This window comes from Amia ocellicauda, chromosome 19 (assembly GCF_036373705.1).
Source record: "Amia ocellicauda isolate fAmiCal2 chromosome 19, fAmiCal2.hap1, whole genome shotgun sequence".
In the NCBI taxonomy this organism is placed as follows: domain Eukaryota; kingdom Metazoa; phylum Chordata; class Actinopteri; order Amiiformes; family Amiidae; genus Amia; species Amia ocellicauda.
This window is the reverse complement of record NC_089868.1, coordinates 16,538,739-16,552,279: the sequence shown is the minus strand read 5'-3', so window position 1 is coordinate 16,552,279 and position 13,541 is coordinate 16,538,739. Positions and strand designations below refer to the sequence as shown.

Sequence of the window (13,541 nt, the reverse complement as noted above, 5' to 3'; positions counted from 1 at the left end):
GCAATGTAATTTATGTAATACCTTGCACTTGTCCACATTGAATTTCATCTGCCAGGTGTCGGCCCACAATTGAATATTATCTAAGTCCCTTTGAATAGCCTGTGCTGCCGAGATTGTATCTGCTGAGCCACCTATTTTAGTATCATCTGCAAATTTGACAAGTTTGCTAACTATCCCAGAGTCCAGATCATTAATATAGATTAGAAAAAGCAAAGGCCCTAGTACTGATCCCTGTGGAACTCCACTAACATCCTCACTCCAGTTAGAAGCGACTCCACTAATCGACACCCTCTGTTTCTTGTACATCAACCAGTTCATAATTCATCTACTTACATTACCCTGAATGCCTACAGCTTCCAATTTTAGGATCAGTCTTTGGTGTGGAACCTTATCAAAAGCTTTCTGAAAATCTAAGTATATCATATCATATGCTTTCACATGATCCACAGCTGCAGTTCCAAATAGTTATAATAAATTAGTAAGACATGATCTGCCTCGTCTAAACCCATGTTGACTATCTCCAAGAATATGGTTTTCATTAAGATGCTCCTTTATTTTCTGTCTGATAATTGTTTCCAACTTTTTACAAGTAATGCAGGTGAGACTGATTGGTCTGTAATTTCCTGGCTCAGTTTTGTCCTCTTTCTTTTGGATTGGTATGACATTTGCTGTCTTCCAGTCAGTTGGCACATCCTCTGTTCTAAGTGTCATTTGGAATATTTTAAATAATTTCCCTAATTTATTTAAGTACTGTTGGAAATATCCCATCTGGCCCAGGTGATTTGTTTGTTTTTAATTCTGCTGGTCCCTTTAGTACCTCCTGCTCATTTATCCTGATCTCTCTTAGGGTTTGACTGGACTGATTGTTAACCTGTGGCATGTTATCTGGTTTTTCTTTTGTAAAACCCTCTGAAATACTCACTTAGAACATTTGCCACATCTTGTTTGTTTTCCAAGATACTTCCATTTTTGCCCTTTTGCTGTTTCACTTCCTCCTTTATTGACCTTTTGCTGTTGTAATATTGAAAAAAGCTCTTAGCATTAGTTTTAGCTCCAAGAGCTTTGTTTCTTTCCATTTCCCTCTTTGCATTCCTGATCCCTTTCTTAAGATCTCTTTGTAGCTCAGCATATTCTTTGTATTGGTTTCATCTCTATCTCTTTTGTATGCGCTATACAACATTATCTTTCTCTTTTTTTGCATACTTCTATTAAACCATTTTGGCCAATGTTTTTTGGTCCTCAATTTAGTAAGTTTTGGTACAAATTTCTAGTTGTATATTCTTAAAATATACCCATCCATTTTCAACTGAGTCTGTATCCAGTGTGCTCCAGTCTAACTCTTTTAATTGCCGCCTCATACCTTCAAGGTTTGCTTTTCTAAAATTGTAGACCATTGTTTTTTGAAAGAATGCCTCAAAGCTAACCGTATTGTGATCACAGTTTGACACTGGATCTCTAACTACTGTCCCTCTGACTCTATGTTGGTCATTTGAAAAGATCAAGTCAATGCATGCGCTCTCCCTGGTTGGTTCCCTGACAAATTAAGTTAGAAAGCAGTCATTTACCATCTCAACCATTTCTATTTCTGAACTTCTGTAGTTCCAGCTGGGCTTTTCCAGTGTATGTTTGGGAAATTGAAATCCCCCATTATAACAGCCACATCCTTGCTACATGCAGTCCTGATTACTCTGTACAATGCAACATCTTTCTGATATCTGAGTTGGGTGGTCTGTAACACACTTCTACTACTAATCCTCCGGATCTTTTATTCAAAAGTTTAACCTACAAAGATTGTGTTTCGTTACTGGGATCTAATTTGAGTTCTTCTGCCTCAATGTCATTTCTGACATATAATGCTACCCCACCACCTTTTTGATTTTGCCTGTCCCTCCTAAACTGTGTGTATCCTTTCAACTTGTATTCATCCCCATCATTTTCTGTAAACCATGTTTCTGTCACTCCTACAACATCATAGTCACCTGCAAGCACTGGGGCTTCTAGGTGTAACATCTTGTTCCTTTTGACATTGAGGTACAAACATTTCAGGACTTTCCTCCTAGCAGTTTCCCCTAGTTTTCTTTCCTTAGTAGAACATGTCCCATTTTCAGAGCTCCCTGTCCCCCTGGTCCCTAGTTTATAAGAAGAACTGGATTTATTGAGTTGCTAAATCTCTTGCCATCTTCATTGTGATCAGATTGATGACTCTTTTGTCAGTAACCCAAATGCCAAATCGTTTTTAAAAGCTACATTATCACTAAACAACATAAAAATGAAATAAATGATAGGTCAAATCCATGCACATTAATGTTTTATAATACTAAGACCAGTTAAACTTTTTCAGAGGCATTCGAACAGCAGTAATTAAGAAAAATAGAATAATTAAAGCATAATCATTTAGAATAATGTGGCATGAGCACAGAGGTTAATTCAGTCATGAATACTACGTCCTTGTCCACTTTATAAGTGTCTGTAGTGCCCCACAATGACATGGGGGAAATCACGCAAGCTACATTTTGCCCCTCAATGACGTAGCCTCTCGTCTGTTCTCGCGAGAGAGTCTCGGTATCAAACCTGCCCGTGAGGCTTTGCGTTTCCTCTTTCTAGCCAGCGCCTGAGAATGGGTACGTGTTTTTGTGGAGGGGTCGCGAAGGGAATCGGCTTTCATCTGCTCCTTACACTGGAGACATGGCCGTTAAAACCAGACAGTGGCTCGGTGGAAATGCTGGGGTACAAATTCAGACCGATATCGGGAGAAATAATTATTTAATTTGTTATTATTATCGGTCGGGGAAATATAAGGGGTGAAGACTGGAAATGTCCCAAGATGGCCGCCTGCACGGGGGCTCTGTGCAGAAATACGCGTAGAGATTTATAAAGTGTGCGGGAAAATACCAGTGCGCCGCCACCTTTAGTTATTTATGCTTTTTCCGTGTTTATCCGTTGGTTCACATGTTTTATTTGCTCACCACAGTGTTTCAATCCTGTTCCGACACGTATCTAGTATTGTGAATAACCCACCTGGTAGTGCGTGGTATTGTCCTTCTACTAGTATATTTGTGGAAATTGTGTATTCAACCTTGTCGCAGTTTCTTGTTTGAGATCAGGGGTTAGTTTTCAGTTCATTCATTATGACCACGATTCAGCCCCGTTTTCAATGAAACTAGTCGATCTGGGCCTAATTGCTGGTTTTAAGAAAAAGCACGTGTTCTGGGAGTCCCGGTGCGATAAAAACCGCTAAAATGCGTGATTACAGAGCATCTCCGATCTTCAAACCGTGCAGTGAGAAAAGCGTGGTGGCCCTGGATGTCTTGCACTAGGCCTTCCTCACATGCTTAGACCAAATCTGTGGCTTTTGCGTATGTTTTGTTTGAGCTCTACCTGTGGTGAGTGTGCAAGTTGCTCATGCTGGCACTTTTCTTGGGTGGCCGGAGTAATAGATTCAGTTTCGGGGCATTTGTGAGTGGGGGGAGCCCTCATGCGGCGGGCATCTTGGAGGCATTGATGGGACTGTGTAGTACACCTGTATATCCACCGGTTACAACTGTGCAACAGGAGTGTGCGTGATGAAGCTTCTTTTGCTGAATCCGATTTTAAGTGCGGATAACAACCTTGGAGAGCTGAACACTCAAGCCTGTAGAGATAGTGCTGCTGTTGAAGGGCTGGCCTTGCTCTGATTGTTGTCCCATCCCTGCACAGGTATCTCACGGGACAACTGGCACAAGCGCCGCAAGACTGGGGGCAAGAGGAAGCCCTACCACAAGAAGAGGAAGTATGAGCTGGGCCGGCCTCCTGCAAACACCAAGGTAAAGGGGTGCATTGGTGCAAAAACTGATGCATGCGTGAATTATTTTTTTTAATCAACGTGGGTGATGAAAATGTGACCTTAGGCAGGTTTTTGTTGATCGTTTTGGTCAATATCCAGGATCTGCCAATGCTAGGACTTGTCATAGTTACACTGATCACGTTGCCTTTCCATGCTGTGCTCACCATGAGGATGTGATGGTATCAAATTTTAACCCTTTAATATAGGCTTAATGAAGCATCAGACTTCCATAGTTTATTGGCTTTTTATCTGGTACAGGTTATTGCACTTTCAACTTTAAAGGTTCAATATACCTTGAAAGTAGTGGCTGAAAAACGTGCACTCCTTGCCTGTGATTCACTTGATGGACTTTGAAAATGAATCTTGGGAACAACGCAGTGTGATCTGATCGTTAATCATATTGTTACATCCTCATGGGGAACATATCCACTTAAAATAGTTGCAAGCTTTGATAACCCCGAGCTGTTAAACACTTCTTTTCCTGTTGCTTCCCTCAGATCGGACCCCGGCGCATCCACACTGTGAGAGTCCGTGGTGGCAACAAGAAGTACCGTGCTCTCAGGTTGGATGTTGGCAACTTCTCTTGGGGCTCAGAGTGTGAGTTTCTTTCTTTAGTAAGACTGCTTTCCCCATTTTAAATGCTAAAAGGAAAGTTTCTCTGCTATTGTATTGGTTCACTGTTTATGGCTCCTCAGCAGTGCTGTGATGAGAGTGAAGACCTTAGGTGGTCTTGGCCTGGACTGTTTCTGTCTTGGTTTGTTTCCACCAGTGATAGGCTTTGTCATAGTTACACTGACTGCACTGCTGCTGCTTTAATGTTAAAACTTGTGGTTCTGCAAGCTAGGGTTTAATGTGTGCATGCCTTTGACCTCAGTGGAGGCTACTAGTTGGTTGAAATTGCTTAAGCAGGAATGAAGATTCATGTTTTTCAGCAACTTCAATAAGTTTTAAGTTGCCTTTTTAAGCATCCGTCTGTATTTCAATTGTTTAAAGTTCTTGTCACTCAAACCAGTCTAAACATCCCACATTTCTCTCTGTAGGCTGCACCCGCAAGACCAGGATCATCGATGTGGTGTACAACGCCTCCAACAACGAGCTGGTGAGAACCAAGACTCTGGTGAAGAACTGCATCGTCCTGGTCGACAGCACCCCCTACAGGCAGTGGTATGAGGCTCACTACGCTACTCCCCTCGGACGCAAGAAGGGAGCCAAGCTGGTATGTTCACTTATGGTTAGATTGGGACTTGGCAGCGTTTCACGTTACATTTTTATTTTTAAATGCCCAGAATACACGATTGACGCAGCACTTCGTAAATCACCCTGTATTCCAGGTTTCTAGGGGATTTCTGCTTTAATGCAGTTGGTGGAAAGTCTTTCAGTGACGATATCTTTGTCCAGTTCTGCTACTGAATGTAAAGAGATGACATTAGTGACTCTGAGGAAGACTTGAATCCTGTTAAAGCAGATTTTAGCCTTGAGTGATTATTGTATCAAATGTTTTGTGAAATATTAGAAATTGACACCAGAAACTGGGCAAAACACTGCCACACTACCAAGTCTTGGTTGAATGATCTTCAGATGTCAAACGTTTGTAAATGTGAAGTTTTCTAAAGTTGCTTTGTGTTAATAGTCTGAAGACGTTCTTTACATAAAGGGTGATGCCTTTCAATTAACTCATTGAGATATAAATTGACTAAATTGTTAGATTCTGCCATTGTCATCCAAAGCTGGTCTCTGTTCCATCTACCTGCAGACTGATGCAGTTTTGTGTTTTGTAGACCCCTGAGGAGGAGGAGATCCTGAACAAGAAGAGGTCGAAGAAAATCCAGAAGAAATACGATGAGCGCAAGAAGAACTGCAAGATCAGCACTCTCCTGGAGGAGCAGTTCATGCAGGGCAAACTGCTTGGTGAGTGTCAGGACTGTACCTCTTAGAGGGCAACCAATTTCTATTGCATGCTAAGGCTGTAGTAGCACCTTGCACCCAGTTTTCCCCGTCTTCTCATGATGAAATCTATCCAGTTCTGCTACTGAAAGAAACGATGAAACTATATGGATCTGATGAAGACTTTACAGTTTTGGAGAGTGTTCTTAGCAACGGCATAAGTGGAACATTTAAAATGTTTCACTGCTGTAATTGATTGTCACTAATAGTGACATGGCTGCCTGTTTATACTGCAACACCCCCTTAAAGTTAACTGGCGATTCCTTACAGCCAGTCAGCCCGTTTAGTTTTCTTTGCACCCTGGCTATTGCATGTACTAATGAAGCTTGTGCTGTTTGTCCTATTCTAGCCTGCATCGCCTCAAGGCCTGGTCAGTGTGGCAGGGCGGATGGCTATGTCCTGGAAGGCAAAGAGCTGGAATTCTACCTGAGGAAGATCAAGGCCAAGAAAGGCAAATAAATGTACAGAGCTGTTTGATACCACATCAATAAAAATACAAAAACTCCCTCACTTTGTGTTCTGTGCTGTTTTTGTCATGCTAGTTTTCTCTGTATAGGCTACTTTATTAATTGTCTCCCAATTCAGCTTAGTGGATCCCGGAAAATAATCTAGTTGAATGTTAGGTGTTCCATGAAGTCATGCTATTGAATTGTAGTGTACTGTGAAGTTTTGTTGTAAACGCTCCTTGCTGAGCACTGCACTGTCTAGTGACCCGATCGCTTTCCCCTTGGCGCTCGGGTCTCATTCCAGTGCCAGATTAACCTCTGCTAGCAGAAGGGCTGGGCTTGAAACCTGTAGCTCCTCCCTTTCGAAGGCTGAGAACAAATATAAAATATTCCTGACCCCTGAATTGCCATCAAGCTTCGTTGGATGGATGTGCCAAAGGTAAGTTTTGCAGTTCTACAGTTTAAAGGTATAGATTTAACTTGCCACAAGTTTTTTTTTTTTTTTTTTTAACTTGGGTTCATATGTTAAAGTTCTTCTGCTACATTTTAGTGTAGAAACCCATTATTTTAGCTCCATTGGTTATAGTATCCAGATTTGTATAATGGTAACATGTAGGGTTTAATGCTCTCTATCCTTTCCCTGTAGTGATGCAAAGTCTTTCACGGGCTATACTCGGTCCCAAGTAGTGCAATGCTCAGTGAACGGTTGAAGGGTTTGTGTATGTTTATATTGTAAATATTATATAACTCCCCCCTAAGAGACCCAGTGACTAAAAAGACATCATGGAATTGTTTCAAGGGGGAATTAACCATAACTGCTCGACTGCTATAAATGCAAAGTCTTTCACTGATGAGATCTTTGTCCAGTTCTGCTACTGAATGCAAAGTGATGATATTAGTGACTCTGAGGAAGACTTGAATCTGTGTAAAGCATCGGCATATTACAGATGTTGACCTGGTATTTCACGATCAGATTTTCACTGAAACAGCATTTCACACCAGAATTAATTGAAACATTATTTTAATCTGAATCTCCAGACTGAAGCCGTGCCTAGACCCTGATGAGGAAAAGATCCGGAGCAACACCAGGTAAAGGCAAATCCACAATTATAGTTTGAATAAATGATCATCATGCATGCTGCTCTAATGCTATAAATGCAGAAAGTCTTTACAGTGATGATATCTTTGTCCAGTTCTGCTACTGAATGTAAAGTGCTGACATTTGAGACTCTGAGGAAGACTTGTCTTTTTAAGCATCAACAGAAAACCAAAACTTAAATGTTAACCTTATGTTAGGGGGATTGGTGATTCTAAACTTGTTAAATATTAGGAATTGTAGGGAAATGTATCTAATAGATGGCACAAACATCATTGTTCCAGTGGTGAAAGGATATCTGGAGCCTTTAAATAGACTATATAATTATTGCATTCTCAATTAGAGTTCGGAACTAGCCTGCCTTTCTCAGCCCCTTGATGTGGACATCCATCCTAACAATGTGTATTTGTTTCAGATGGAGGACACACTCGGTACCATTGAGGTAAAGGCAAAACCAGAGTTCATTGACTGTATATTTTAATACACCCATTAAAATTACATTTTAAACTTACTGCTGTTTGTGTTATACTTAACTTTGGGGAGTTACAATTGGGTCAGTTGGGCATCGGTACGGTCTGCTGGGAATGTGAATATCTGAAAGGACTTTGAAGTGAAACCATTAGTATTAGGCATTACAAGATCCTTTGTGTTCTAAAGAACTCCATCACCTCAAGCAAAAGACACTAAGCGACATATAATGATTGAGTCGAGTCAATGATGTACTGACCGTTGCTTCCCAGGTGTTTTGTCCTGCACTCCAAACCCCCCCCCCCCTGTTTAATTTTCAGAAAACCCTTTTCACAGCACGTAAGGCAAAAAGCAGTACAGCATGGCTTCAGGAAAGACTCTGCAAATCTTTGTGGGTGAAGGAGGAGGGGAGGGAATGTTGCCTAACATTAACCTAGAAGGGGTGGTGCAGAGGTGGATAGTGTGGGTGTGTTCATTGTGAGGGATGCTGGACTCTGAAACCCCACAGTAGCCTGCTGTTGCCCCGGTCAGCTGTCCGTGCTTTCATGCTCAGAGGGGGGTGGGTCAACAGTGATGGTGATCTTCGCCGTCTCCTCTCTTCTCTTCTGCTGCTCGGAGGCCTCCAGCCGGCGCGTGTTGGCTCGGCGGGGCGTGGACTGCTGGCTGCCCTTATCGTCCTCGTCCTCGCTCTCCTCCTCGTTGATGCGTTTGGAGCAGTCCCACTCCTCGCCCTGCCAGGGGTTGGAGTTCACACTGTCTCCGCGCAGCCGCAGCATCTGCAGGCCCCGGTTGCCTCGGCCGAAGTTCTTGAGGCTGATGGCGGGCGAGGCGGCGGCGGCCAGGAAGCGGGTCACCATGGGTGTCTGCATACGTGGGGTTTTGGGGCTCGGCTCCACCGTCTGGTGCTGGGCTGGGTCCTCGCTCATCCTACAGCCCAAGTCAGTTTTGTCTCACTCAACACTTTGACAAAGAGTGTGTGTGTGGTGGTTCTTTCCTCACTTCTGTCCTATTTGGTCTTTTTTTGGTCCTGAATATCCTGAAGGCACCACATATATATGTCTATATGTAGGTTTTCTCATAACTTCTGATTGGGCCAACTCCGGAACATTTTTATCTACCACAACCATGCATAACCTTCACACGAGAAGTTGGGTAGGTATATTTCTTGGGAGGTCAGATCCTGTGTAAATGCCTTATTTTAAGGTTTTATTAGATAATTATTGGTGTCACCTATATACTTCAGTGTGTGCTAATTGCTTCTGATTTGGTGGCGAGACTTTCTCCCTCTACTGTGGTTTGTTTTTGTGCCTGCCTGTGTTCAGCTCCTATGGTGTCAGACGTGTGCCCAAGGCTAGTTGTATGTGTGTGTGTGTATGTCTGTGGGAGATTACCTCATGTCAAAGGTCGAGCCAAGGAAGGAGGGTTTCAGAGTCTCGGCGACGGTGGCCAGGGTGTAGGGGATGGCAGTAGAGGCCTCGTTCCAGTACTTGTCCTTTTCAGCGAGAGGCAGGTTCTGATACATGTCGTCCACAGCCAGCAGGGACACCTGGCGACAACAGGGACAGAGTTTTGCTCAGTTTGTGGGTTTGAAAGATGCATGATTTGGACACCTATTACAATCACATTTTGCCTGAGCTTTAAGTAATTTCAAAACAATTTAGTGGATCATTAGAAATTAATACTGAACATAGTTCAAAAAAGAAGGAATGAAGTATTGACAGATATTGGGGATATAGAATGTCTATAGAAAGGGCCTTGAGGTATTTACCTGAATGTTTCTGTCAATCAGTTTATTTGTCTCAAAGTCGTCGTCATCCTCTCCAAATGGATTGATAATCTGTTCTGCTACCTGATGGAAAAAGTCATAACAGACACTTTTTGACATGTTACTTGTCTAGATCTGTAGAAAATGTTAAACTGAACAGTTAGTTTGAAGATTACATGTACAATATGGGCTTGAGTTTAAATATTTGCAGGCATATATCAATTGGAACTTGGGGTGATTTTGTGTATGAGTACTTTTTAAAATCCAGCCAATTGTCTATATGATGAAACCTAGACCTAAGAAGGATATTGGGATAGAGGACCCCTACATCCCTCACCTTCAGCCAGCCAACATAGAAGAAGAACTGCAGCAAAGTGAAGACCGGGACGTACAGGTCCAGTTCATTTGCATTACTAAGATACTGCCGAGCAATCAGAGACACTGTGAAGAAAGAGTAGACGGCAATCGTGACGACCTGGAGCAGAGAGACAAAGCAGACATCAGTAGGATCAGGTAGAACATTTCTCTTTGGCTAATGTAAATAGGCTCATTTTCAGTTATTGTCGTAGCACCGTAAGCCTATTTAGCTGCACAGTTCTGTATCCTAAATGAAAGCTGATTTTAATTCCAACTGGGCTGATTGTTTTTCTCTGCTGAACAAAAATTGAATGATTGTTCATCTCATTACCTGCGTGTAAACCAGAGGGATACTGATCCAGTCATAATGGAACAGCATGCTGCACTTGGCTCTGTACTTATTCAGCTCCTGTTGGATGAAATCGCAGTTTAGTTGATGGGCTAATGATGTTCTGATTACTGAATGCACTGTTACAATCATATTACATAATTACCCCAGCAAGAAAGTCTGATTTACAAGAATATGACTGTTGCATATGAGGTACTTATTTAGTTTTTGTAGAGCAATGTAGTTCTCTGGCTAGCTGAGCACTGCTTTGTGTATTCTTATCTTGGACTGGGTATACACTACTATACACTGCGGTCACGGTGGCTTTTGCATATAACATAAAAGTTATAGCTTAGTAGATAATAGTAATAATAGTATTCAGAGGGAACGTACGTCCATTAGCAGTCTGAGCGCCACATCGTCCCTTACGCGCCCCTCCCTGCGCGCCTGTGACGCCAGGTTGGTGAACCACACCATGGGCATCCAGTACTTATTGAAGTCCGAGTGGATCCCCTCCAGCTTTTTCAACTCGCCCGATGTCATGAATCCTGGAATAAGAGCAATTGCCATAAAGGACAATCCTTGCAGTGACCAATCAGACTGAGTGGAAGAAGGCAGCAGTCCTTGAAGATGGATGGTTAAACAGATTAATTAATTAAGGCCAAATTATGTTAGGCCAGGAGTTTCTAAAGCCTTCTCCCTTTTTAAACCTGGAACCAAAATTGCGCCATTAATTCTTTCTGGTTGGCATGAACAATGTGTTTGAGTAGTTCAGGTTTTTCACAGACTAGCCTTGGTCATGCCATTGCCCTGTACCTGCTTCCACGACGTGCTCCATGGTGGGGAAGCGCTTGCGGACGCGGGTGCTCACGGAGCGCAGGATGAGCACGGAGGACAGGTTGGCGTAGCGCATCAGGGTGCGCCGGACGATGCGGCCCTTCTCGTCCATGCCGTGCACGTTGGCAGACACCACCATCATGAGCTGGTCTGGCAGGGGGATGCTGGTGTACTGATTCCACCAGCGGTTCACCACCAGGGTGACGTAGAACCCTAGTCAGAGCAGGGGGGGAAGAGTCATTTGTATATTTTTAGGAAATATAAAATGCATTTCCAGTACATAAGGTATTTTCCAGTGCAAGCAAAATGTAATGTTGAAACTTGTTATAAGAGGATTTGGTATCAATCCAAGTTTGATCCTGGTGTGCCTCTCGCCCTGCGGGAGAGAAGGCAGTCTTACCCAGTACGAAGGACAGGGGGATGAGATCGGCTTGACCCTTGCAGTAAATGGCAACTTTTTCAAACATTATCTTCTGATTTTCATTCAGCAAACGCCTGCATGGGTCATCCAGAAGCATTGTTATCTGCACAATATGTCTTACTTTTTTCATATAAGAATAATTTGAATTTATTGGTAACTTTTTTTTTAGTTAGTTACAATTTAGATTAAAACTGCAATATGCCAGAGTACAGCTGTAATGCAGCCTATCTACATCCACACACGATCTATTCTCATTAGTGTTTTATCTACAAAACTCAATCAATCAAGCATCTGAATCCATTTAAGTAGAGTTTATATTTTTTATTCACATTCATATGCTTTCAAGATATTAAATGTGGGTTTAATTTCACCCTGAACAGCAATGGTACCTGTAAGTGAGGCTCAGGATCGTGTATAGGACAGCATAGACAATGAACTCCTTGTAGAGCAGTTTATAGATGCTCCCTTTCCACCTGAAGAGCAGCTTTGAGAAGCCAGCGAAGCGGGCATTGGCCACTTCCAGCGTGTAAGAGATGGTCATTGCGAAGAGCAGTGGAGTCCACAGTAGGTAAATCCACAGGAAGGCTTCTGTGATGAAGAAAAACCTATAGATGCATATATATATATATTGATAAAGTGTAATATTAATGTTTGGTTATTTTTGTGTTAACCAGAAATGTAACAACTCAAAACGATTGGAACTTACCCCTTTCCCTAGGAAATCTTTCATTAGTCAGAGTATCATTTTTGTGTAATAATGAATTAATTAGAATTATGCTTAGCTATATATATTTTTTTTTGTATGAGATTGTTATTATTACTACTACCTGAGAGATTCCTGGTATCCTCCTGCTCTCTCCAGGGGCTCAGTCGTGAGAAGATGAACACTTCTCTCACTTCTCTTTTTAACACTCCTACTCGGGTTCCGGGCAATCAATCAGACTGATTTATAGACTATCTGTGATTGGGAACACTTTAATAACGGTATAAAGATTTTTTTTTTAATGAATGCAAGATGAGTGGATACTTAATCTGGGTGGAAAAGTTTAGCGTTGCTCAGATGCTCAGACCTGGTTGCCGAATGACTTCTCCAGAACCAGAACCCCCTCTCTATAGGAGGGCTGTACCACCCTGCTGCTGGAGAACCTCCTTTTATCCTTGCAGGCCTCTTGGTCTTAATTCCCTCTGAAACATGAAATGTGCCTTGCTGTCCAGGTATTAGATATTGATGTGCACGTGCATGTGCACAGATAGACCCCAAGTGGTGCTTGAGCCCCTGCCCTTTTTCCCTTAGACTCAAAAAGTGCCCTTTATCCTGAGCACCCCCACCCACCCAGAACGCCCCATCCCTCCGCACCACACTTCACTAAGACAGGGTGCCTTATTTTTGGATTGAGCCCCTGTCCCTCAAAATATCTGTGCACGTTACTGGATATTGATATCTAAGACCTATAGAGAGCCTGCAGTTATGGTCCTTGTGGTTCTGAGCTGACCCATGTTAGTATGTAGGATTTATAAGTTAACAATAAATACAACAGGGACAAACAGCTTCTAATAAATATCTTGCATTGTGTTAAAAACATGCAATAGCTCTCATAATTAAACACAGATGTTTTTGCAGCTGTGTTTTTTGTTTTGTTTTAGTTTTTTGTGTGGTTTGAAGTATGTAGAGAACAAGTGCAGCCGTGTGTTTATAGGCCAGGCCAGGCAAATTGACCTGAATTTCCCATAGATGTGAAACTTCCCTTTTCAGTTATGTGTGTGGATCGACATCACAATTGCTGAACTTTTCTGACTCGGGTTAGTGCATCTCGGCTCATTGAGCTCTTTTAACCATTTCCCAGTACTTTGTGATTTATATTCCTGTTTTACAATAACAGCGTTCTTATCAGGTCAATAAATCAGTGAGATATTTAAAGACGATTGACAAAGGCTCATTGTGTGTAGCACAGTGTTCGACAACTGCTTTACTTCTGCTATTTCTGCTGATAAGCCATCAAGGACATGGCATTAAAACACAACAAATGCCAAAATACAGAGAATCTGCCCTGGCACA

The 13,541-nt window shown here is 42.3% G+C and overlaps 2 protein-coding genes, 1 long non-coding RNA gene and 6 other non-coding genes across 9 annotated transcripts; 8 read left to right on the top strand and 1 right to left on the bottom strand.

The window, feature by feature from the left end:
• Positions 1-2,518: 2,518 nt before the first annotated feature.
• On the top strand, positions 2,519-6,277 carry LOC136714708 (small ribosomal subunit protein eS8). The gene is made up of 6 exons (XM_066692308.1): positions 2,519-2,621; positions 3,697-3,803; positions 4,321-4,420; positions 4,864-5,039; positions 5,602-5,731; positions 6,117-6,277. Exons 1-6 carry the CDS (start codon positions 2,618-2,620, stop codon positions 6,224-6,226), a joined length of 627 nt encoding a protein of 208 aa, XP_066548405.1. The 5' UTR covers positions 2,519-2,617; the 3' UTR covers positions 6,227-6,277.
• On the top strand, positions 3,556-3,628 carry LOC136715057 (small nucleolar RNA SNORD55/SNORD39). The gene has a single exon (XR_010805086.1). It is a non-coding gene; the product is annotated as a small nucleolar RNA SNORD55/SNORD39 (small nucleolar RNA).
• LOC136715046 (small nucleolar RNA SNORD46) lies at positions 3,860-3,966 on the top strand. Its single transcript, XR_010805076.1, has one exon. It is a non-coding gene; the product is annotated as a small nucleolar RNA SNORD46 (small nucleolar RNA).
• Positions 5,197-5,267, top strand: LOC136715061 (small nucleolar RNA SNORD38). The gene has a single exon (XR_010805088.1). It is a non-coding gene; the product is annotated as a small nucleolar RNA SNORD38 (small nucleolar RNA).
• Positions 6,278-6,462: 185 nt separating the features above from the next.
• On the top strand, positions 6,463-6,594 carry LOC136715052 (small nucleolar RNA SNORA35). The gene has a single exon (XR_010805081.1). It is a non-coding gene; the product is annotated as a small nucleolar RNA SNORA35 (small nucleolar RNA).
• A 64-nt stretch (positions 6,595-6,658) lies between these two features.
• LOC136714709 (uncharacterized) lies at positions 6,659-7,820 on the top strand. Its single transcript, XR_010805047.1, has 2 exons — positions 6,659-7,302; positions 7,725-7,820. It is a non-coding gene; the product is annotated as an uncharacterized LOC136714709 (long non-coding RNA).
• Positions 7,056-7,126, top strand: LOC136715060 (small nucleolar RNA SNORD38). Its single transcript, XR_010805087.1, has one exon. It is a non-coding gene; the product is annotated as a small nucleolar RNA SNORD38 (small nucleolar RNA).
• On the top strand, positions 7,382-7,450 carry LOC136715045 (small nucleolar RNA SNORD38). Its single transcript, XR_010805075.1, has one exon. It is a non-coding gene; the product is annotated as a small nucleolar RNA SNORD38 (small nucleolar RNA).
• A 484-nt stretch (positions 7,821-8,304) lies between the features above and the next one.
• On the bottom strand, positions 8,305-12,342 carry best4 (bestrophin 4). Its single transcript, XM_066692703.1, has 10 exons — positions 12,313-12,342; positions 11,875-12,090; positions 11,465-11,559; positions 11,044-11,277; positions 10,621-10,775; positions 10,231-10,308; positions 9,880-10,017; positions 9,546-9,626; positions 9,169-9,323; positions 8,305-8,704 (listed from the first exon to the last, which is right to left on the bottom strand). Exons 2-10 carry the CDS (start codon positions 12,024-12,026, stop codon positions 8,305-8,307), a joined length of 1,488 nt encoding a protein of 495 aa, XP_066548800.1. The 5' UTR covers positions 12,027-12,090; positions 12,313-12,342.
• Between the last annotated feature and the right edge of the window lie 1,199 nt (positions 12,343-13,541).